The sequence below is a fragment of the Nelumbo lutea genome, chromosome 1 (genome assembly GCF_056320005.1).
Source record: "Nelumbo lutea isolate HS-2025 chromosome 1, American lotus-T2T, whole genome shotgun sequence".
Classification (NCBI taxonomy): Eukaryota; Viridiplantae; Streptophyta; class Magnoliopsida; order Proteales; family Nelumbonaceae; genus Nelumbo; species Nelumbo lutea.
This window is the reverse complement of record NC_142684.1, coordinates 138661462-138687653: the sequence shown is the minus strand read 5'-3', so window position 1 is coordinate 138687653 and position 26192 is coordinate 138661462. Positions and strand designations below refer to the sequence as shown.

General features: G+C 40.2%; 1 protein-coding gene across 17 annotated transcripts in view; it reads right to left on the bottom strand.

Moving 5' to 3' along the window:
* Window positions 1–3862: 3862 nt before the first annotated feature.
* Window positions 3863–26192, bottom strand: part of LOC148877879 (uncharacterized) — a 66363-nt gene continuing 44033 nt past the window's right edge. For 6 of the 17 annotated variants that reach the window (XM_088945864.1, XM_088945891.1, XM_088945883.1 and 3 more), the window contains 10 exons: window positions 24992–25075; window positions 24810–24928; window positions 24303–24404; window positions 20658–20774; window positions 20496–20561; window positions 20284–20350; window positions 16128–16181; window positions 15376–15465; window positions 6841–6907; window positions 3863–4263 (listed from right to left, as the gene is read on the bottom strand). In XM_088945864.1, coding sequence (XP_088801990.1) covers window positions 6884–6907; window positions 15376–15465; window positions 16128–16181; window positions 20284–20350; window positions 20496–20561; window positions 20658–20774; window positions 24303–24404; window positions 24810–24928; window positions 24992–25075 — 723 coding nt within the window. In that variant the 3' untranslated portion in view covers window positions 3863–4263; window positions 6841–6883. Of the gene's footprint in view, window positions 4264–5871; window positions 6385–6840; window positions 6908–15375; window positions 15466–16127; window positions 16182–20283; window positions 20351–20495; window positions 20562–20657; window positions 20775–24302; window positions 24405–24809; window positions 24929–24991; window positions 25076–26192 lie in introns of those variants that run through there. The other 11 variants (XM_088945852.1, XM_088945874.1, XM_088945881.1 and 8 more) reach the window with 6 other exon arrangements.

The following is a 26192-nucleotide window of genomic DNA, read 5'->3' as shown; positions in this document are numbered from 1 at the left end:
AAGAAAGTTTGAGCCCAACTTGAAAAAAAGTCAAGCCTAGTGTTGTTGGGCCCAAGCTTAAACACAACTCAACCATCGGCCTAAATCTTGAGCTCGAGTCAAATCCTCATATAAGGCTCAAAGCTCAACTTCAAAGTTGGGCTTGATGAGCCAAGCTCAAGCTTAATCCATATTTTTTGAGAAAGCTTGAGCTTGATTCCGAAAAAAAAAAGCTAAGCCCGACGTGGGTAAGCTCGAACCGAACTAGGAAGGTCTGTACCGTATAAGACGGGTGTACGGGGAAGGCATGTACAAGCTCGAGACTTTAGAAGGGAAGCTGGTACTTCGAGCATGGAACATCGACAACTTAAGAAGGTACTATGTATGAGTCCACAACTCCAAGTATAAGTCACTCATGAAATCACTAAATTGGTCAAATAGACAACGAGCTGGAGAGAGGACCATAAGTCACACCCAAAAGCCTAAGGGCTATGGTGCCGAGTTGATAATAGACTTTGGCACGATAAAAGTCCGAGTCGCCTCTTCGGCATAGGCAGCTTAAAACACAGTCGCTTTGGCATGGGCAAAGCAAAGTGGTCCAGGCACAAACAGGTCAGGTATGTACCCTACACTGTCTGTTCGCCCTGCCATACAATGACAATTAGATTATTCCTATTAGTGTCGAGCTTGCCAGCTCAGGAGTAATCTATACTTAGAAAAAATTCCATTCCTATTTGGTTTAGCTTGCTAGCTTGGGAGTAATCTATACTTAAAAAAAAATTTCACTCCTATTTGGTTTAGCTCGCCAGTTCGGGAGTAATCTATACTTAGAAAAAATTTCACTCCTATTTGGTTTAGCTCGCTAGTTTGGGAGTAATCTACACTTAGAAAAATTTGTACATAAAGATTGCAAAACACTTGTATTTCATTGATAAAGAACTTCAAGTACAAAAAGAAGAGAAAAAGAAGAGAAAGATTACAATTAACCGAGTTCGGAGGCTCGGAACATTGAGCATTACAAAAGAGGGGGGGGGGGTCCAAGAAAAGAGGCTTCAATTTGTTTGGGGCTCTTCATCCTTAGTGGAGACTTCAGCAAAAGGATCTACCTCCATATGGTCCTCGGCAGCACCGGTCTCCTCTCCCTCGTCCTCAAGCAGGTCATCATCACTCTCTGCTTTTAGAGTCCGGATCCTTGGCAGATTCAATGGCCATCTCCTTGGTGATCTTCGACGTGGTGATAGCGTTGAGATCAAGGTGGGGAAATTCACGCCGAGTCAACCACCTGTTGAGTTTGAACCCCTTGTAGTAGCCTGATGTCCCTGCCTCGACCAACCTTTCCCGAAGCTCCACTGATGACTTGTACTCCTCAACTGCCTTAACCTTGGCCTCCTCTATCGCCTGAAGCAGGAGTTCAGTTCGTTCCTTCATGTGGGCCTCGAGGTTCTCGATCTCCCTCTTCAATGCCGTTTCACGCTCTTTGAGTTCAGCATGGGCATTTCAGGAAGACTCCTCGGCTTCGAGAGTTCACTTTAGGTTCACCTCAGATTGGTAAGCCAAGGCGTGGATGGAGGAGTTCACCTGGCAAGAGAAGAAAATGAGTATTAGTATATGAAAAATCTAAGTACAAGACAATTTGAAAGATAGGTTCAAGAACATACCACCATACAATGTGTGGTTGCTTAGGCTTCGAGCTGAGCAACTGGCAAGTCGGCCCAACGAGCGATCTCCTCAGTAAACACCGTGTCCTTGCTCTTGAGAAGGCCGAACTTCGGAGTTAAAATGCTTCGAACTGGAGCATCGCTGCTCGAAGAAGTGGCGGCCACTAGAAAAGGCTCTGAAGACGTAGCCTCCTCGGGTATGCGGGGTGGGATGGCCTTGCCCGAGTCCTCCTCGACCAAATCAATTACAGGAGACTGCTCGACAACAGGTGGGTGCACGGGCTTAGGAACGACAACCTCAGTTGTGGCTGCTTTAGTCTCGACGCAAGTCTTTTTGGAGGCTCTCTTATTCTTTTTCCCTTGTCATGCTCCCGAAGAGCTCATCGACAGGGATGTCGTCCATGGCGGTTGCGACAAGAAACGAGCTAAGTCAGATACAATACCAAGGTAAAACGAATAGAAAAAGTACAGCAAGTAGCGACCTACCAGGAGGACTTAGGTCGACTTGCACGAGCTTTTCCTTGGTCACGATGTTTTCGAACTTCAAGCTGAGCTTCGCCCAAGATCAGACCTCCTCCCCTGTCTTCAGGTCTAGTCTAACGCCGGGGTCCTGGATGGCTGCCATCCAGTGAGTTGGGAAGGGCCATCCATTGGTGTTGCGAACCACGAAGTAACGCCTTTTCTAGGCCGAAACCTTATTAGGGAGCTCATGCAATAGTTTGTACCCGGGACAAGGAGACAAGTAGTAAGTTCGCCTATCTTCGGGTAGAACGCATGCCATGTTTTTCTTAATGGAAATGATCAAAGAGAAGGCGTCGAGGTCAAGGTGACGGTTGTAGTCATAGAAAAGAGAAATGGTCCTTACAATATTACGGATAGAGTTCGGGTATAGTTGGTCTATGGTAATGCTAAAGAATTTAACGATCTTGATTATAAAAGGGTGAAGTGGGAGACGTAGACCAACTACGAGCTGCTCATCGAAAACCACAATCTCATTGTGATCATGATCCCAAGGAAAGTTGCCTAAGAGGATGCTATACACAAGGCCGATAGGGAGTCTGTACCGGGCTACTAAGGCTAGGAGCCTGTCCGCCGTCATTATTGACGGTCCGAAGTTGTCTGGCAGCCAACCTCGGTGGGAGGTGGAAGACAATTTACCGGAAGCTTTTCGCTCCCACTGAGGTGAGTCCACCTCGGGTGGACCGAGAGCCACATCATGTCCTGAAGTGACCACCTTGATAGGACGAGGATCCACGATTTGCGCCGATGTGCTCACCTCGGCCCTAGCGGATTCGCCGCTCTCGTCTAAAAGGCTATTTAAGCTAAGGCTAGACATATTAAAGGAAATGACAATGTAATCAAAAGGAAAAAGCAAAGGAATGTAGACTCACCCTCCACATCACCTAGATTCCGTGCCAAATCCACCTAAGCTCGTCGTGAACTCCCTACACTGGGTTAGGACCCCTGCTATGAGGAGTGGGGGGCAATTAATGATGAGTAATTTGGCACGACCTAGTAAATAAAAATCATGTAGACACGATTTGCATGTAGAATGGCAACTCATCAAGGGGAGCCTAATCAGTGGTATGCGGAGCTCGACATAAAGCCACTTCGGCATAAGGCTACTTCGACATAACACCACCTCGGCAAATAATCGAGTTCGAGATCTGGGAACCGAAGTGACACGTAATAAATACCAATAACTTCCCAGTAAACTTCAAATATTGCGGGATCATACCGCATAACGGCAAGCCTTATATTCTCCCTGTCCAAATCGAGTGGTGATAATGAAGTTCATTGACTGATACTTACTCCCCGACTAAAGTGGAAACGGATCTCATCCATTCAAGCCGCAGATCTCGGAATTGTTCCGGGAAACCTGTAATAACTCAACTATATAAAGGCATCAACTCCTCCATGGTCTAGCACTCAGATTCTAACTCACAATCATGACACATTATTGACTTAAGCATTGAAACAACCTCACCGAGTTAACCACCCTGGGTGCTCTAATCCTCTGTCTTGCAGCTTAATCCAACTCGCTACATGACTAAAGTCCAGGTCATCTTCCAACTAGGAGCTTCCAGATCGTGCATCATTAGAACCAAGGTAGTTCCAAATTTGATTCGTTTATATTATTCAAATTAAACTCAAATTGCAATTGTAGTATAAATAAATTAAATTAAAAAGCATCAGAATATTATATATATTTTTATAGAATGAACTTAAGAATGACTTTGCTATTGTATTTCATGAACAAAATGAACTGAAAAGTTTTCGTGTTAATCTCTATCATTGGAGCTTAAGCGACTCGCATTAAGTACAAAAATTAAGGTAGGAATTAAACTGGACTTTCAACATTTACAACATGAACAAAAGATCCACAGAATAATAAACAAAAGGCTAGTCCAAAAATGAATTAATTATAGAAAAAGGATAGTTGAACAGATAACGAGGTAATAGAAAAGAAAAATCAACAAGTCTAAGTCTATTCGGGATAGCCATTCTCACGGTCGTGATACATCTGGCTCCCTTGGAATGGATCGACCCAGTCTTTATCTTCTCTTATAGCTTGGTCCCAACGCTGTCGAAATATTCGAAGGTCCAAGGTTGATTGCCTCCTTATCTGCTCAAACGAATTATCAAACAACTGTTAATTGATGGAAATAAACACTAGCCTCTTACTAGTGTTTTCTGCGTTAAATGAAAGCTAAGGGTTCATTTGGTTTACAGTCAAACTTAAAATTGATTGAAACGGAATGGTCTGTTCCTCTCGCCTGTTTGACTTAGACAGAAACCAAAATCAGAAACGGAATCAGCTGAAATGCAATCCTCATTCGTCAAGGAGGGGGAGAGAGAATGGCAATGGGATTCCAATTCTGCCCAACCAAATGGTTGGATTCGATCCATTCCGATTCCTATTCCAAATCCCTATTCCCGCGAACCAACAGACCATAAATAATTTTCTTTCAGAAGAACAAAAGTACATCCACTCTTTCATGAAGGGCACATACTGCAACCCCAGGATGGTACAGGGCTAATCACATATTCACATGCTGCAAGCCTACAACCGTTCCACTCTCTCATAAAAAGTAACATTGTAAACAACCTGTTCGTGGTCAGGGATATAAGTTTCAAGTTCAAAAAGGTAGATTTGGAAATAGATTAATGCTTCGTTTTCAAAATAAATATCAAGCTGAAATCATATAGATGAAAGTTGAAACCTAAAACCTTGTGACAGTTGATCAAATTGGCAATCGTTGGTTTGCTTAGGCCAGGAGAAGATCCAAGGAAAGTGAATAACTGAATAGAAAGATTGAATAAGCAAATAGAATGAGTTAATCCCTCCTGCCACGACTTGGTTACAAATCTATCCAGGTGGAAGAGTCTAGTGGATATGCAACAGCCAAGTCTCAACCATTCTTCAGGTGGTAAATTGTTGTTCTTCCTTTGAACAGGAGCACCCACCAAAAATATTTCGGTTTTAACTGAAATAACCAAAAAAAATTTTCGGTTCAGTTTATTCGGTTTCGGTTCGATTTATCATATAGCTGAACCGGTTTTTAGAATTTCGGTTTTGACCAAAAAACCGAATGCTCACCCCTACCAATAAGAAATCCAACTTATCCAAATCCGATAAGAATCCATTAGATTTTCGGTTTCGACTCAATCAGAATTGTAATAAAACATTATGATATAATATAAATAATATATTATAATATATAATATATAATTACATAAATAATATAAAAAGTATAAATAGAAAATTTATATAATATTTCATAACTAACAGATCGGATCAGGTCATGGCAGATCGGATCCGGGTACATCTGAATTCAATCCATTAAAAAAATGGATCAAGTTTCCCGATCCAAACCGATTTGTTAGGATCAAGAGAGGTATCTGAATCCAATTCGGATTCAAATTGGATCTGATCCAACTTATTTGCAATCCTAGTTATTTGCGACCCTCTAACAAAAAACAAACATGCTATTGATCAAATGAAAAACCAAATTATTTGATGAGTGCATCCTACTATTGCTACCCCAAATGGTACACTAACAACCTGCTAACATATGAAAAAAATAGAGATTGCCTCTAGGTGTAAGAGGGTGGCCTCACATAAATACATAACTCCGGCCAATCCGGGAATTGAACCCAGGCCAATTTGATCTATTTTGATAATTAAATTTTAAGTACTAATTCCTAATATGTGCACAACTCAGGGATGGGCTTTCTAGAAACAAAAGTGCATCCAACCAATCTTATAGAAGAAGAATAAAACATGTGATCCAAATGACTAAACATGGAATATTCTATAGAAGAGTAAACATGCAAATGATAATTAATAAGAAACTCTAGAAAGTTAGATTAATCACACATTTTAAGTGTGTGAAAATAACATTCTGAATAAGAGGATAAAATGGGAAAAGCACAACTTAGACTTCTGGAATGTGCACCCAAAACCTATAAATAGATGCTTCTCACCCATTTCAAGGGACCTTGGAACTGCTCTTGCTCTATCTCCTTCATGCTAGCCCATTTCCTCTCTCTCTCCCTCATCCATATTAGTTTTTTCCCATCTTTCTATGAAGCCATCTACCATTTTCTCCCTCTTTTTCACGAGAATTCTAGCTCCGGTGAACTACATTGGCCTGATCCCTCTGATAGAGGATATGTGGGCAGCCCCTTCGGGAGTTTGGCCACTTCATTTTCTTTCTTTTTCCCCCCTTCCCGGTTCAGCCACCTGGCCAATTCCTCAGACATCAGAGTATAAACCACCTCACGTCTATTGGCCTTACACTAGGGTCTACCACCTTACTATGACAATTTAAAAATATCAAGGTAGACAACATATTGAATTATGAGTTCACACGACACTTTCGTGCAGCCCTCTATGAAACACAAGCATGCTATCAGATGAAAAACCAAACCACTAAATGAGTATATGTGTGGATTATTTGGTTAAGATGAATTTACAAAGTCACAACATTTCTTGCAACAAATGAAAAATAAAATCTCCCAATGAGTGCATGCCTTTTTCCTTACCCCATATGATATAAAAATAACTTACAACATATGAAAAACTAGAGACAACATCTAAGGTTTACTGCTTACTATGACGATCAAGAAATGCCAAGGTAGCCTAACAGGTTTTGTGATGTCCAATAAAACACTAACATGCAATAAATTAAAAAGTTACCCAGTGGCATGCCTAGGTGATTTGATTTGATGAGTTCACATGATCACGACACTTTCTTGTGACCCTCCTACAAATCACATGATCACATGGTCACAACAATTTTTTTGCAACCCTCCAGAAAAACAAATACATTCTATCAATCAAATGAAAGACGAATCAACCAATGAGTGCATGCTTGTTACTAGCCCCAAGTGATATATGAACCATGGTTTTAAAAACCGGACCAGACTAGATGATCAGACCAATTGACCCAAAAACCGGTCATGGGTCTGGGTTTGGTTTTGGACCCAAAAACCATTTGACCTGAGGTTCAACTGGACGGTCAAACCATTCAACCCAGGAACCGGTGGGCAAAACGGTTCCATTTCCGGTCCAGTTTTCAAAACCATCATACGAACTACCTACTATCATATGATAAAATGGAAACTGCCTCTAAGATCTACTACCATGCTAGGAATATCAAAAAATATGAATGTAGCCTAACATGTGGCACAATTTGTTCAAATCATAACACTTCCTTCTGGCCTCTAAAAAACCCCAAACACGCTTTAAGTCAAAAGATAAACCAAATCACCTAGTGAGTGCATGCTTGGGTGATTTGGTTTTCATGAATTCACAGTCACAATAATTTCTTGCAACCATCCAATAAAATGCAAACATGTTGCTATCAATTAAATGAAAAAAACCAAATAACACAACGAAGGCATGTCTTCTATTATTACACCAAATATATGATACAATAACAACCAATCATCATATAAAATAGAGACTTGCCCTAGTATATACTACCTAGCTACAACAATCAAGTAATACCAAAGTAGCTTTAACGTGTAGAATGACACCTAAGCGATAAGACGCTCATGGAGGATTACTTCACTTAATTGCCAAGATATTTTTTATACAATACTCTTGGATGCTTTTCTCTTAAATTTCTAAGATTATAATAATAAAATAGGCATTAATAAACCAGATTACTCAGTTTGAATTAAAATACTAATTTCTTTTTACTATTTCTATTATTTGTTAGGGTTCAATCAAGATGTATACTATCTTGAACACTCAAAGACTTCAAAACCTAAACAAATAAGCATAGAAGAATTCAAAATTTTGTCCAATCAACACATATTTATCATTCTTCTTCTTCCATCCTTATTTCTTCCCTTCTTTTCATGGGACAAAAATAGAGGCTCAACCCTTTTTATTTTCTAAATTTTCTTTTCTTTCTTCTAATTTTTTTTCATGAATATGTTGATTTTCTATGCTTAAAATGAAATTTATACATTTTTTTTTTATGAAGATTATATGCAATCAATAGTGAAAGATGGTGGTTGTTTATTATGGAACCTCAAGAATTGCCCTAAGATTTTATTCAAACAAAGCCCATTGTTTAGGCAACGCCTAGGTGACTAGGCTACAAGGTGCCCCTTATCCCCTAGCAGCCTAGTCTCACCTTGGTACCTTGAAAACTATGGTGGATTCTATATTTCCACTAATAATATAGATACTTGCAGCTTGTCCGTTTCCTCCAAACTCTTATCTCTTAAAAGGTAGGGGTGCAATGATCCAATCCAATCTTATTTTGTTGAATTCAAATATTCCCATTTCGGATCTTCAAGTCGGATCGAATTCAGATCACCCCCTATCCAATCTGAGAGGATCTGATCCAATATATATGTTATTTATGTTGGAAGGGTTAGGATCCATCATATGGATGGAGGAAATTTAAAAAATTTCCTAATCCTTTTGGGAATCGAATTCCCTATGTCTTGAAAAACTGCATTTTTCCATATTGGTCTTGCACCGAGCTGGACAAGATTTGAAACCAAACAAAGAGGGAGATTTATACCTGATACAAATGCCACAAACGCAGATCCAAATGTGGAAATTCACGCCCAAACCAATCCTAAAATCAGCCTCCACTGAAAATGGCACAGTGTATAGGTAAAGCTGATTCAACAACACAGTTTTCAACAAGATTGCAACCCAGGTGTTTGGATCAAACTAGGGAAGGTAGCCTGAAATTCCTCTGAATTTTTCTTGAAAAAATAAGAAGAAAACTGATCTCTATTAGTCCTTGATAGCTGATGTCGAACTGGGAAAAAACTAGGAGACAAAAGGGTACAGAGAGAACCAGAAACTATAAAAATAAGAAGCTGTTTTAGACTAGTCCGCCCCTCCTCTTTTATAATCTCTTATGGAGCTATCTCCTAATCTAATTAGGAGATAATCCAGATCTAAATCAGATCTGGACTCTAATTAGAGATATACCGTATCTTCTTATAAGATTAGGTGCTCCATGCCCAGATCCAAACCCATAATTAATTAACCATATTAATTATGGGCCTTAGGCCCATCAACTATAAGGCTCATGGCCCAAGGGTGTTGCATGACCAACTTAGGCCTGATTTGTATGGCGTGGGACCCCACAATGACCTCACATGTCCACATGGGTTCAGCCCAACCTTTGTGAAAAGGCTTAGCTGAATTCACTGCTAAACGTAGTGAACCCCTAAGCACATCACTATGGGCCCAATATTTACACTTAAACGATCCTTGAATTCAGCTATCCTATGAAGATCCAAGGATAATGACTTAAGTAAGATAAAGCCCATCAGGTAATCAACCCTGTAATGGTCTCTTACACTTAACCTCTTGGCCCATAATGATCAAACACTGCCCGACAGGGAAGGACCTCTCCCCTTGGTTGCAAGGTGCAATATCACACTCTCTACTCGGATGGATCCCAAAAATTAAAACCTTTTACAAACATTTTCATAAAAATTATCATAAATGTATTTTGCAAAGCCAAATCTAAAACACGGTTGAAATCCTATCACTATGATCACCCACTTATGTGAACTCTCAAACTGCCTCAACATACCCAGGTTTTGACCCTTGATAGATCTCACTGATTGGCATATCAAAGACAACCTAATCCAACACCTAGTGTAGTACCATAATCAACTCTAGGGGTTATGTGTAACTTTCCAGTTTTGTCCATTAATCTCCAAGGTCCAGGGCATAACTGGAAAATGGTCCGGGTTCAGTGTTTCATCCAAACACACACTGCATGTGCTTGGAGTCCAACCCTAGCAGTTGAGACAAGCTGCCCCAACTTCTTTGGCAGCACATCAATTTTAACTTTGGTAGGATAAACTCCCTAGAGCTTGGTTTGATAGATTCAGACTAGCCCTTGGAAAATTCGGCTATGTACAGGCTCAGTCAGATCATACACTGTTCATTAAAAGAGTGAACTCTTCTTTGACCTTGCTTGCTGTATATGTGGATGATATTGTAGTGACAGGGAATAATAATAGTGAGATTGAATCCCTCAAACAGCTCCTTCATCAAGAGTTTGAGGTGAAAGATCTTGGTGCACTGCGATATTTTTTGGGTATTGAGGTTGCTAGATCTAAACATGGGATCTTTATTTCTCAAATGAAGTATGTTCTAGATCTGTTGGAGGAAACTGGAAAGTTAGGTGTCAAGCCTGCCGATACACCCATTGAACAGAATCACAAGATCGGTGCAGAGGGCGGAAAGCCTCTCGAAGATAGAGTTATGTTCCAACGGTTGGTTGGAAAGCTCCTATATCTCTGCCTCACACGGCCAGACATCAGTTATGCAGTCAATGTTGTCAGCCAGTACATGCGTTCCCCTAAAACTACACATCTTCTTGCAGCTGAGAAAATATTAGCATACTTGAATAGATGCCCAGGTAGAGGTATACTGTTCAAGAACAATAATTACATGAAGGTGGAGGTCTATACAGATGTTGATTGGGCTGGGAGTGTTGATGACAGGAGGTCTACCTCTGGATATTGTGCCCTTGTAGGAGGTAACCTTGTCTCTTGGAGGAGTAAGAAACAGAGTGTTGTTTCCTGCTCTAGTGCCGAAGCTGACTACAAGTCAATGGCTAACAGAGTGGCTGAAATCCTATGGTTGAAGTCACTACTTGAAGAGTTGGGTATTGATTATGAGAAGCCCTTGATGTTGTATTGTGATAATCAGGCGGCTATTAATATAACTCACAATCCGGTGTAGCATGACAGAACTAAACATATCGAAGTTGATCGACACTTTGTCAGAGAAAGGGTTTCATCACAAGAAGTGTCTCCCGTATATTACCTCCAACATGCAGCCCGCAGATCTTCTCACCAAGGCCGTTCCAAGGAAGAAGTTAGAGGCAGACCTATTCAAGTTGAGAATGACAAATATCTATTCCCAACTTGAGGGGGAGTGTAGAGAACACTGATGTGGGCCCCACAGTTGTGGTCCCCACTGTGCTCGTATGATAGCACATGTAACCTTTGATTAGTTTGTTAGTGTTAGTTGATAGTTATCTTAGACAGCTTGTTATCTCAATTATTTATTTGTTTTATTTGCCATGTAAGCATTAATGGCAATTATGTCCTTTCCTACATTTAGTGAACATAAACTATAAATATTGAGAGGGTGGCGGCAGCAGATTCATTCGATATGTCCCTCCTTTCAAAACCCTTGTGTACTTCTACTTCTTCTCCTTTCTTCTCCCTCTTTCTTCTACTTTTCTCAATCCGAAATCTGTTGGAATTCAAGACTGTCTGTAGTCTTGATCGACTACTAAAAGAAAAACTCAACTTAATTAATTAAGTATCCGACATGGCTGATAAGCAAGATCACACTCAGAATGCTCAGAACTTGGTTACTATGGACCAATTCAAGCTGGTCCTTGACAAGCTAGACAACCTAGCCCAAAGATTGGACGAGGTGGGGCATCCAACAGAAGGCTGCCCCATCAGAAGCTAGGGGCAATACAGTGGGTGCTCCACTCATACACCACTGGGCCAGTGCCTGATCGACCAGGGAAAGGTTGACCCCTCAACGTCCAACAGCAGCAGTCAGCGGTCCAACAAGCCCCTTTCGAAGACCTCTTGGCTCCCTAGTCGGAGAGGTGATCCATTGGGGTCCCATGATAACCATCGGGACCACGACCGCCATCATCACCACACAAAGAGCAACCGGGACGATGGCAGGCGCTCTAGCCACTACAACCCTCCTCTGAGGACAAGAGGCCGATGCTATGCCTCTCCCCCACTAGTGTTAGATCTTCGCGATCTTCTCAATGACCGCCGAGCTTGTAAGGCTCAAGATGTGCCGATATCCAAGCACTCAGGAAATAGGGCCGACCTGTTCCACGTAAGAGAGAACTTGGATGAGACCCAAGCCCCCATCGATCGACGCCTTGGTGACGTACAGGCGTAGATAGGCGCCATCCAAGATCAAATCCAGCAGGTGAAGGAAGGCCGAGGTGATGCCTCCACTAGTCAGAATCCCTCGTCCACACGGATGGACGCTTTCACTGACTCCATCACCTCGGAGTTGCTCCCACCTCACTTCAAGGCTCCCACTCTGGAGACTTACAATGGGAGCACAGATCCAAATGACCACTTGGAGAGCTTCAAGGCACTTATGCTCCTTTATGGGTACTCCGACACCCTGATGTGTCGAGCCTTCCAAGTCACCTTCAAGGGAGCAGTACGCATATGATTCTCCACGCTCCCCCCTCGATCCGTCAACTCCCAGGACCAGTTTGCCAACCTCTTCCTCTCCCACTTCGTCAGTAGCCAACGGTGTTAGAAGATTGTCGTATCCCTCATGTCAATCAAGCAGAAGCGCGAAGAAAGCCTTCGGACATACATTGACCGATTCAAGCGAGAAGAGCTCGAAGTAAGAGACCTTTATCCCTCGGTATCCATGCATGCAGCTACCAACGATCTTCGGCCTGAACCCCTAAAATGGTCCATCTCCAAGACCTCACCCAAGAAGGCATAGAACTACATAGTTGCTGAAGGCAACAAGGGAATTCCATTGTGTCCAACCTCTAAGCAGGAGAAGAGTACACGTCAGAGGCCCTCGGTGTTATCCCAGGGGCGGAGACTCCAACGATCAAGTTAGCCAAGTGCCAAAGAGGGGCCGGACCAGGTTTGAGACAAGGGCTTAGAGCTTAGTCCTTAATAACTAAAGAGATTTCTCTTGGGATTCTGGATGCAAGAGAGCAAGTGTCTTTACCTTGAGATGAGGACCCCCTTTTATAGCTAGGCTTTCCTTGGAGTGGTTGGAGGTAGTTGAAGACAAGGTTTAAAATATCGATACAGGCGTATCGGGCGAATCAATATTGTTTTTTATTTACTTTTATTTTTTTTTTCTGAAACCGGTTCAGGGGGCCAGTTTAGGGCTCCACCCCCTGAACCAGTTAGACCCCCAATACACCCACTATAGGGGCATATCAGAGGGGTCCCAGAACGATATGTATCGGCCGATACCAGCCAATACGTGTTGATACTTTGAACCTTGGTTGGAGATGTTCGACCTGGATTCAATCTGGTTGATGCCACATGGCACGATCCGAGGCTTGCCAAGTACACTTACATCACTTCGTCCTACTCTCTTCGACCGAAGCCGAGGTCTCTGCCCAACGCACCATCCCACCTCGACCACTACGGCCTCGAGAGTAGGGGGCAAGTGATGTATACTTGGAAGGCCTCGGGTCGCGCCACATGGCATCAACCAGATGGAACCCTGGTCACACATCTCCAATTGCCTCCAACCACTCCAAGGCAAGCCCAACTATAAAAGGGGGTCCTCATCTCAAGGTAAAGACACTTGCTCTCTTGCATTCAGAATCCCAAGAGAATTCTCTTTAGCCATTAAGGACTAAGCTTTGAGCCCTCGTCTCAAGCCTGGTCTAACCCCTCTTTGACACTTAGCTAACTTGACCATCGGAGTCTCGACCCCAGGGATAACACCCGGGGCCTCAGACGTGTACTCCTCTCCTACTTATAGGTCAGACCCGTCGGCCTCAGACACTAGCAAAAGTCCCTTGTTGCCCTCGACCCCATCTTTGGCAACAACACATAGAATCGAGATTTGCCCCTGGCACCAACCTTACAACACATCTCACTGCACTGGGAACATCTCCCCATTAATAACATACAAATACGGCTAGGATGTAATGTGAGGCTGGGATGTTCCCGATGTGCAGTTGGGATGTACTGTTAGGTTGGTGTGAGGAGCAGATCTAGACCAATATAGATGCCCATCGCACCAAAAGCCTTTCCACCTTCCATGGACCTCCTCAATTGAAGTTGATTATCTTGAATGGTTTTGGAAGGTTGATTCAACCCATTGTCTCTCCTCCTTTCTCTTATTCTTCTTTGTTACTTAATTTTCTTTCTATTTCTCTAAAACCACTATCAAAGGCAGTTTTTTGCTTTTGCAAGTCTTGCCATTTATACAGCAAAACTGCGTTGAAGTTCATATCCATGTTACAGCATTGCCTAAGGCTCTTTAGCATCAAGGTCATGGTTTTGAAAACCAGACTGAACCGGGTATTCGAACTGGGAACCGGTCAGGTCTCCGGGTCCAGTTTTGATTTAGACCGTTAATTCTCAAAAAAACATTGAAATGGTCAAAGAACCACTGATTTGGGTAGTCGAACTGCTAAACCGTTCAACCCAGGCAGCGGTTCATGGTTTTATTTAACTTTTTAAGGAAGTATAAACAGAGGAGATCTCAAATTTGAAATAGAGATATCAGTTCTGAGATCTCAGATCTGAGATCACTGAGATGAGATGAGAGAGAGAGAGAGAGAGATCAGCGAGATCTGAGATCTGGTAGATTTGAGATGAGATCTGAGGTCAGATCTGCTGTGGCCAGCTCGCCGCTGCTGTCTGATACCATCACCGTGGGTGAACCACCACCACCACTTCCTCTTCTTCCTCCTCCTTCACCGCGGGTGAACCACCACCACCACCACTTCCTCCTCCTCCTTTCTTTTCTTTCCTTTTCTTTCTTCCCTTTCCTTTCTCTTTTTTTCTTTCCTTTCCCAACCGACAGCTACCTCCTCTCTATTTATATTTCTTCCTAATATGCTAATTCAATGGTCAAGGACTCAAGATGCAATAAAGTTGCCTTGACCATTTCAACCCATTTGATCCGAACAACTGAACCGCTGACCCAGAAACCGGTGGCCAAAGTGGTTCAATGTCCAGGTTGGTTTTTAAAACCTTGATCAAGATTGTTGTTTCATCAGGTTCAAGCATGAAATCTTCCTTGTTATTTTCATACTCACTGAAAGGTATTGCTAAGACCACTTTTTGATTGCCAAACTGGACTAGAGTTCATGAAGATTCTCTTATTCTGAGTTCAACTTATCCTCCAAAGTTTATTAATTCAAAATAGCCATAATTTGAAAGCATCAACATTTTGACTCTCTTTACAGTTATAAGGGGTGATGATTTAGCCATTAATGTTTTAAGAAAACCAATTGAAAAGAAAAATATATACTACAGCAGGGGAAGTATAACTAAGTCCATAAGCAGATATCTTATATATTCTTATAACAAATGGAGAAGGGAAAGGGTGTACAGTCAGGCCCTCTGCATGGAGGAAATGGAATTGCACAGTAACTTGCCTTCATTTTTGCCAGTACCGAAAATTTAAAAAAAAAAAAAATCTAGAAATGTAAAAAAATTATACATGAAAACAATATACCTTTCTTGCTGAGGATCCTCCTAAAGTTTGTATCCCTTTATGGACAATAAATTCACTGTCAATAACTCCTACCTTCTTTATTCGACCACCCTGTCAACAAATGGTGCATAGCGGTAAATATACAACATATTCTTAATCTGTGACAGGAAAAAAGAAAAGGAATCGGAAAAATAAAAATAAAAAACTAACACAGCACAAAAACAATTTCTGATAAGCATATTAAAACAAATTCCAAACTACTAGAACAAATTTAAAATGGAAAACCAAGACAAAAGGTGTATTAGTAGCATATCTGACTGATGCACGTTTTTGGGTACACAAATGCATGTATGTAAGAGATAGACTCCTGATTCAGAAATATTACAAATGTTTTTTCTATACTAAAATCCAACAATTTAGTTCCTAAGGTAAAATTTCATACTGAACCATGTTCACATTCACGCATAAAAAATTTACATGAAAGAACCCAAGTTTTTAGTTCTCATCGTTAAAAGGATTTCAAAGAAGAACTTCAGAAAGTAGTTCTAGGAATAGTAAGGAATATAAGGACCATAATCAAAAAATTAGTGAATTACAATATACAAAACATAATATTGTAAAGTTTTTATTTAATTCAAAAGAACAGAAGATATAAGTAGTGGATACATTAGAGATTATGTCCACAAGATATATCTACACACCACAAGACATACAAATATCATAACCGCGATTTTATTGTGTCTATGCTTCTGCACATATAATGAAAATCTCACCTGTGCACAATAACCAAGTTTCATATCCATTCCCCATCCATGTACAAGATCATTCTGCATAGACCCAGAAACAGCATAAGCATAATAAGCATGTGATGGCAACTCCTTAATAAATTCTATAGAAGTGACAAGTTGTTAGCATGGCATGCATTACGATGCATGAGTAAGAGAATATTGGCAACAAAGACATCCAAACAACAACCATGGTAATGATTGGATTCCAAATGTTAGGTCTCAAAATTTAATGTTTCACTTTCACCACACCCAAAATCGGACTTTGATAAGGAAAGTTGAATGGAGTATCCATTAACACTATTTTTTTTGAAACAGGTAAGCATTGCAATGTATTAAAGTATGAGAGAAATCAAGAAACATCAGCCCATGTACAATGAGAGCCTGCACATTGGGAATACAAAAATATTTAACGAAAGAAAGGTCCAGCTTGCAAAAAAGAGAAAAGCTGGGTACCCATGAACACCCCTTTGTACACTTAACCAGGAAAACAAAAAAACATGCAACCTTGTTTTTAACTGAAATTACATCAGAATAATTGTTATCAAAGACTCAGCTGTTTCTTTACTTCCAGAGAGCCCATGGGATGGAAGATGGAAAAATTCTCCAAAGCAGTTTGCCCCTAGCATTCAAACCCCTGAGGGACTACCCTTCCAGAAGTTGAAGAACTGATTCAGGTAAGCAGGACTAAACACCGAAGCATGACCAAGCCATGTCCCACAGTTGGGAAGAAAAACTGCAATGGATAAAAAGGTGATTAGAGGATTCAAAAGTCTCATTACACAAGGGGCACAAGAAGTTAGAAAGTAGCATTCCCCTTCTAAGCAGCTGATCAGTGGTAAGGCATTTACCAAGCACCAGTCCAAACCAGGAAGGCAACCTTGGATGGGGCATGGGAATTCCAGATCAAAGCCCAACAGAAATCAATGTCCTCGAAAGACACCAAGTTGTTGTAGAAGGGCTGAGAGGAAAACTTGCCTGAGGAGAACCAAGACCAGAACCTTTCATCTTCAGTTCGATAATTAGGCAGGATGTTTTGAACAAGGCTTAACAGCTCAGCCAGTGGGCTGATTTCCCAATCATTGAGATTTCTTCGAAAAGTGGGGCCCCAAACAACCTCCCCATTCACAGAGTCAAATCAGTCTTCAACCACAGCATCCTTACCAAGTGCAATGTCGAAAAGAGAGGGGAATCTCTCCTGTAGAGCCAGATTCCCACACCACTGATCATGCCAGAATTTGAGGCGATTACCTCTACCAACCTTGCACCTGATGCCCTTCAAGAAATCAAGGAGAATAGAGGCTATATTGCTCCACAGAGCACGCCCCTTCGGGGATAGACCGGCGCCTGAATCCCAACCAAGGTTTGTGAGCCCATATTTGTCTTCAATAATTCTTCTCCATATGCCGTATCTCTCTTTGCTGAATCTCCAACACCATTTACCCAGAAGAGCCTTATTAACCAATTTAATATTTCTGATGCCAAGGCCTTCAGATTTTCTAGGCTAGCACACAATAAAAGACATGGAAGTCTGTCAAGTCCTTAATTTTGCTGGACTGGGAGCATGTTATTAAGATACTCCTAATCACAGCTTAAAGAAAAAAAAAAAAGAAAAAAAAAAAGAAAAAAGGGGCTTTCTTTCCAACCTAACTTTTAAGCCCAGTCAGTCCCATGGATGGGCTGAAATAATTTAGGAAAGAAAGGGGCCTGTAGTCCAATTTAGTAAACAGCAGGCCCTAAGTTAATTGGGCCTTATTTGTAATGCATTAAGCATTTAATGGGCCTGCAGTAGAGCCCATTTAATGGGACAGCAGGCCCTACAAAAAGTTTTATTTGTGTTAATTAAAATTTTTGTGAGGTGTCCCAGGGGATGCCATTTGTCTTATTTTAACAAGAGGGCTATTTTCCCTCCTTTAACCACTTGAAGTGGGGGGACACATGTCACCCTAGGGGAGAGACTACAGTCATTTCACCTCCTCTAACCACTTTAAGTGGTGGGACACATGTCACCCTAGGGGAGAGAGTCATTTTCCCTCCTCTAACCACTTTAAGTGGGGGGGCACATGTCACCCTAGGGGAGAGAGTTATCCCCCCCTCTAACCACTTTACGTGGGGGGACACTTGTCACCTTAGGAAGGAAAAATTTTCTTTTCCCTCTTTAACCCATTTTAAGTGGATGACACTTGGCACCCTAAGAAGAGAGGAGTGGGAAGTTACTTAACCACCTCCCTCCTCTATATAAACTCCTCTCCTACAAGAGAAGGGGTTAATGCCATTTTTTTGGCTAATGCTATTCAGTTGATAGAATTTACAACAACAAGAGACAAACCAAAGGAGAAAGAAAAGAAGATTGTGGTGTGGAAGAAAAGGAAGAAGAGGAGAAAGAAGGTAGGGATTGCAGTATTCCTCCACCTCTTCATTATGATACTCCTACAACTCCCTCTATTAGGCCTATGTCTTTCTTTATACTCCTTTCACACCTTCTTTCCTTATTGTTTTCATTTTATTTTTTTCTTTCTCCTTGTTTCATTTTTTGTGAGGGAGACAACAATCTACAGCCTTGTTCATGCAACTTAGCTTATTATGGTTCCTCGTAGCATATTAACATATGTGTGAGGAGGAAAACCATCTACAACATTGTTCATGAAACTTGGCTGATTTTTTTTTTTTTTATCAATAACAACTTTTATTAAGAAAAAAGATAATAGAAATATACATTAGGAAGGGAGGGGTAAAAACTCTTAACCCTCCCTAACCTTATAGATCAGATTACAACAATGCCCAAAAGAGATTTGCTCTTCCCACCCCTTGTTTGGCCAAAGTGTCTACCAGAGAATTAGCACTCCTCTTGGACCACTGAACCTGAATTTGCATGTTTTGAGTTAGTTGGTTAATTTTCTTTTTTTTCATTTGATAACCTCCAAAGACTAAAATCTTCCTTCTGTAGCCAGCTAACAGCCAGCCTAGAGTCGCCTTCCACCAACAGTTTACTGATTTTCAGCTGTTGGGCTCTTTTAATCCCTTGGCTGATTATGGGTTCTTCACACCATAATAATGCACATAACCACAATTTAAAGGCCATTTGTAGTCTTATTGATGAAATACGACTATTTATGACACCTATTTATCTGTTATGTATAAAAAGTTTGTTTATTTATATTTGTTGGTTTTCTCTTAAACAAAGAGGGAATATATACTAGAGTTTTCAAAGGAAAATTCTGTAGAAATGATACTTAGCTTAGTATATTCATTTGTACTTCTGAATCAAAATCAAAAGGTTTTCTCTACCCCTAGCAAAGATGTAATTAAGGGAGCATCTACGTGATTTCCTGAATGGGGCTTACCCAAATAACAAAAAACCTAGTTACTAGCAAGGGTGTCAATGGACCGGTCCATTTATAATGGATGGTCCAGACATTGAATTGGATTAGTCCAAATTGGTCCAAAACATTCATTGGATTGGATTGGACCTGGTCCATTTATAATGGATGGTCCAAACATTGAATTGGATTGGTCCAAATTGGTCCAAAACATTCATTGGATTGGATTGGACCTGGTCCATTTATAATGGACTCACATTGGACTGGATTGGATTGGACCAAATCCAGTCCAATTGATACCCTAGTTATTAGTCTAATTGGGTGAATTATGTTATGTGAAAAATTATACAAAAAAAATTCCCCTAACAAAGTCCAACTCCCTAGCTTCAGAAAAAATCAAAAGCACTTGACAAACAAGCAGAATGCAGAATAATGGCAGGGATAACAGGAGTTATTGGAAATGGAGAGTGGTTGATTGATTTTAATAGTTTGTAAAAATATCCTAGAGTTTCGGTTAATTCCTGTGAGGTTCTGCACCATAGCTTAGAACTCAAGATAACAAAATACAAATGTCTTTTGTATCAGCTAAAACTTGCATTTGTATAATTCATTAGGACTGGAAAAAAGGAAGAAAAAGAATGAGTGGTTATTCCCTTTTACTTGTTCCATGTGAAGAAAGCTCACAAAGAGCAAAATATCACATTCACAACAATGTTGTCCATCTGGAATAGACTTGAAATGAGTAATTTTCATGGAATGACACTTACAACGAATAAGCTAGTTCTATCTTATACAAGGCATTATGGGACAAAAAAGTAATTTACCTGGATAAGATGCCAAACACAACGCCAAGCAGATCTTGAAAATACTGGAGTCATCCCCTCAACCCATCTATAAATGAAGTATATAAATAATAATTGTTTACAGGCATATTGTAATTAGAGAAAATAACTTGAGCACATTAATGGTAATAGATAACAATATCCATTTAACAAATAAAATAGAAACTCTCAATATTTCAATAGAAAAAACAAACCCAGTGCATGGTGGTTCTTGGCTAGCATCTGAACACTTCACACTTCCTCGTCTATCATATACTCTTCTGCATAAAGTAAATGACATTGTTTTGTATTTATGCAACAGATGTTTTAAGAGATGAAATATACATTAGTAATAGTGTAAAAGGTAAGTCATTCACCTATGCAAAATTTTGGATTTTTTGCGGATGGTGATCCTATGATGAATATCCGAAGACTTTGGGTCCAAAGCTGGTTGAGATATCTCCAATCCCTCTGATTTCACAATTTTCAAGTATCTGTAGACAGGAGGTCTCCAAAATGAACCAATAATATAGTTCCACACTGAAGGAAGAGATGAAAATTACACCTACAGTAATTCAGATAATGCAAGAAAAGAAGAAAATAGAGAAAGAGAAAGAAGAAGAAAGAAGTTTCAGCAATAGGTTGTGGAAGAAGAAAAGAAGGGGAGGGAGAAAAGACGAATTTGAACCTCTCTCTAGCCGTCTTTCATCACTTTTATTAATAATTCTTAGTCTGAGTACAATTACTTGGATGCCCTTAATGGGGCGACCAGCACTAAAGAAATAATTAAAGAAAATAAAACAAGGCCCATAACTAAGGACCCTAACTAAGAAACATAACTTTTAAATATTACTTAAAAGAAATAAAGAACACTAAGGCCCATTCGACCCATTCTCACTATACTCCCCCTCAAGCTGAGCATAGATGTCAATCATGCCCAGCTTGCTAACATAATGTTGAAGCTTTGCCTTTACAACTCCCTTAGTTAGAAAATCTACTAGCTGCTCTTTTGATGCAATGAAAGGTAGGCACACCTCTCCTGAAGCCACTCTCTCTCGTATAAAGTGTATGTCTACCTTAATGTGCTTAGTTCTATCATGCTGATCTGGGTTGTGAGCAATGTTAATAGCAGCTTGGTTATCACAACACAACATCAGTGGCTCGTCACATGAAACAATCATCTCATTAAGGAGAGATCTAAGCCATAAAAACCACTCAAAAACACCATGGGCCATAACTCTATACTCTACCTCAGCTGAAGATCTAGCAACCACTGATTGTTTTTTGCTTCTCCAGGAAACAAAATTTCCAGCTACCATAGCACAATATCCTAATGTGGATCTCCTATAATCCACATTTCCTGCCCAATCAGCATCTATATATGCTTCTACCTTCATGTGTCCATTTTTAGCAAATAATATACCCTTCTCGGGGGTTCCCTTAAGGTAGCATAACACCCTTTCTGCAACAACCATATGTGTCTCTAGGAGCATGCATGAACTGGCTGATGAGTCACAGCATATGAAATGTCTGGACGAGTCATACATAGATAATGAAATTTCCCCAGTAACCTCTGAAACACTCTCTTGTCAGCTAAGATAAGGGATTATCCTTATCCCTTAAAGAGAGTCCAGATCCAAATACAAGATTTGGATTAGGGAACTCCTAATGGGATTAGGAGAACCTCTCTAAAGCTATAAATAGAGGAGCAGGGCGAACCTCTAGTTCATCCTTCAGTCTACTGATTCAAGAGAGAAGATAACATACAGTTGGACTGCCTCTATCTTCCGCTCTTGTTCTCTCCTACTATTACCGCCATAACCAGTTCGATCTCCACTCTGGGAGCGATCAAGAAAGGGTTCTTGATATCATCTTTTGGCAGAAAAAGTGATCTGAAGTCGTGCTCACTCACCCTCCATCAGATTCTTGCTGAAGAATCAGGTTCTTGCTGAAGAGCCATCCTGCTGATTCTGCTTCATCCTGCATCGTGTCATCTTCGGTAAAGCAGTCTTTGGATTCATCCTTGGGCGTGAGCACCTTAATTGGAGGTTACTATTACTTCGTATCAGGTATAACCCTCCACTCCCTTTTGGTTTCAGATCTGGTTTGGTTTAGATTCAAGATTGATCCTTGAAAATGCAGTTTTCAAAAATAGGGAATATGGTTCCCACATGGGAGAGTGAAATTTTTGAAATTTCGCCTTACCTTCCTACATGGTTCGGCCATCCATATGATCGATCTCTCATCCCTTCACCTGCAACAATGAATCCTTGCGGTTGCTGCATATAGATATCTTTAGTAAGATCTCCATTCAGGAAAGCGGTTTTGTCATTCATTTGCCAAATCTCGTAGTTATGGTATGCTACTACAGCTACCAAGATCCTAATAGACTTTAGCATAGCCATCGGCGAAAAGGTCTCCTCATAGTCGATTCCCTCTTTCTGAGTGTACCCTTTTGCCACAAGACGAGTTTTATAGGTCTCAATGTTACCATCTGGGCCCTTCTTCCTCTTGTAAATCCACTTGCAACCAATTGCTTTCACCCCAGGGGGTGGGTATACAAGAGTCCAGACCTTGTTGGTCTCCATCGAGTCCATCTCGGCTTTCATGGCATCTACCAACTTCAAGGAATCTATGTCCAACATAGCTTCCGCATAAGTCGTGGGATCCTCCTCATTTGTCGTGTCTTCCACTAAGTAACTTTCTTGGTCATAGCCGTAACGAACTGGATGCCTTGATACCCGGGTAGACCTTCTAGGTTGAGTATCTGAAGCTTGTGGGGCATCTCCCACTACTCCTGGGCTCTCCTCATCAAGAACAACTTCTTGCTAAAGATTCTCCAATATGTAATCTTCTTCTGAGAAACAAGCATTTTGACTGCAAAACACCTTTTGTTCTTTCGGATCATAGAATAGGTAATCTACAGAGCCTTTTGGGTAACCTACAAATAGGCAACGACTGGTATTAGATTCCAATTTGTCTGCACTTGTTATTTCCTTTTCCCTGCATGCATTAACCAGCCCAAGACCCACTACTCTAATAAACCACCTCAAAATTTCTTGTAAGGGAATTGGATAAGGTCTGACTGCTTTAATAAATGAAGACAAAGCTTAGAAAAGGAGAGGGTATAAATTCTTTCTGACATCAAGCTTTTTACATCACAGAACACATCCTGAGGTTCTAGCTTTCTTTCTTTCTTCCATTTTTGATGGGTAAAGGTGTATGGAAAGATGTGATTCAAACCAATAAAAAATAGTGAAAATATTTCAGATTAAGGTAGAAGAGAAAGAGAAGAAGAAGAAGACAGCAAGAGGAAGAAGAAAGAATGGAGAAGAAGGGAGAAAAAGGAGGAGTTCGATGATCTCCTCTTTCTCCTCTCTAATCTTTTATTAATCTTGCTTAGATTACATAAATTACAAGTCTACCTTTAAGTAGGCGTCCACCTCATCAGCATACTTAGAAAACATAAAAAAGGATTAAAGGCCAATTAAGAACTAATAATAAGAAAGAACTAATAAAAAAGATAGTAATGGGCTAGGGCCCATTTGGCCCAGTCTCTCTACATGGAATAAGTAAACCCTTGGAAGATATATCATCTAACCCAGATTATTAAACACATAATATCTAAGAAGCATAAGACTTTGGAAGAAAAAGGAAACCCTTTGATAAAAAAATGCAAATATTTTTTGAACATACAGATGTTGAAGACAGAAGGAATCCAACACCTATAATCATGGAGAAAGATGAACCATTTATCTTTCTTTAGTCATAAATACAAAAAATATCCCTGCTTATCAAATACATGTAACATTTGAATAAATGGCTTTAAATACCAGAGATTACAAAACATCAAATGCTGCTGACCAGAAACATAAAATAAACCCTGCCCTGTAATTACTCAAATATAAATGCCCGCACTCCAAACAAAAAGCCTTTAATACTTCACTTACACACAATTCAGACTTTAAGAAAAGACAACATCAGCAGAGCAGACTAACATTATAGAAGACCTTGATAAGTACCTTCCAGGGTGGAAATTGTCTACTCCTAAATCCTCCTCCCATAGAAATATATAATCATAAACGGAAACAACATCTGGATGCAGAAAACGTTTCGCAAACCACCTGGGACAAAAAAAATATGCCATAATCATAGTAAGTTAAAGAAGTAATGGAGACCCTAGGGAAATGCTAGCAATGATACACTAATCATTGGGGACATGGAATTGGTGGGACAAGACATACAAAAGATCCAACTCAGAGATCTTCTAAGCAAGAAAGTAGGACCAGATAGGAAGATCATAACCATAAGTTCTCAACGGTATCCAAACTCAATTTAATATTATTACACTTTATCCTAAAAAAATCCAAAAAGAATGCGGTAGACTTCCCCACCAAATTTCATTAACAAGGATTTATTCCAAAATATAATGATGGTACTGTGAGTTTTTAACAACAGCCCAAAAACATGCAATCTTCTCTACTCACAAATGACCCAAAATAGAAGTAAAAACTCTTCAAAGGTCATACCATTTTGTTTGATTCTGAGCAACTATATGTATGGCGTTGTTACTCCACTCTAGATCCAGCCAACCATCCACATTCCCATCGTAGTGGAAAAGAACAACAGTAAAATTCTCTGAAATAAACTGAAATTCGAAGAAATTAGGCAAGCCTCTTAAGAGATGTAAACCACAAATAAACAATAGTACCTTTTGAACTATAGCATCAACATATCGCTTCTGCTTAATACCAGCTGGAATTGCTAATAAGCTCTTATTATTTGGAATATTGACCTGGAAAAATTAGGCAAGCCAGCTTAACACAAACCATATGTATGGCCTTGTTACTCTTTGCAGTCTGCATTAGTAGGATACCTCTAGTATAATATTTAGTGATTAAAGATTGCTGAAGTTTAAGAGAGCCCATCAGTAGACTAAAAGGACAACCAACCAGTCCATGAATACTACAGGTGATCATCTGGACCAGAAATTTAATGAATCCATCGAAGGGAAAAGTTAACCAAGTTACATGATAGGGACAATAACAACTTGGGTAATAAAACAAAATTTATTAAAAGAAAAAAAAAAAAAGATTACAAGGAAGATGACCAGAATTCACCCTAGAAAAAAGAAAAAACAAAGCTATTCCCAACCAACTCCAAACAAAAAAAAAAAAAACAAGAGAAATCAATCAAGACAACAACCTGTATTATTCTGATTTTTTTTTTTTGAAAAAGAAAAGAAAGTTTTATTAATAATCATGGGGGTGGGGGATGTGATCTGACCCATTGAAGAGTATGCTAGAGGAAAAAACACTTAAAAGAAAAACAATGTCCAAAGTAGACTGCATTGTAAAGATATATCTTGATGCACATTATTGAAGGGATGAGAGATCCATCATATGGATGGCTGAACCCTACAGGTAGGTTGGGCGGAATTTCAAAAATTTCTCTCTCTCCCATGTGGGAATCACATTCCCTATTTTAAAAAACTGCATTTTCAATGATCAATCTTGAAACTAAACCAAACTAGATCTAAAACCAAAGAGGGTTATACCTGATACGAAGTAATAGTAACCTCCAATGAAAGTGTTCACACCCAAGGATGAATCCAAAGACTGCTTCCACCGAAGATGACAAGGTGTAGGATGAAGCAAAATCAGCAGGATGGTTCTTCAACAAAAACCCGATTCTTCAGAGAGAATCTAATGGAGGGTGAGTGAGCACGACTTCAAATCACCTTTTCTACCAAAAGATGCTATCAAAAACCCTTTCTCGATCGCTCGCAAAGCAGAGATCGAACTGGTTATGGCGGCAATAGCAGGAGAGAGCAAGAGCAGAAGATAGAGGCAGTCCAACTGTATGCTATCTTCTCTCATGAATCAGTAGACTGAAGGATGATCTGGAGGTTC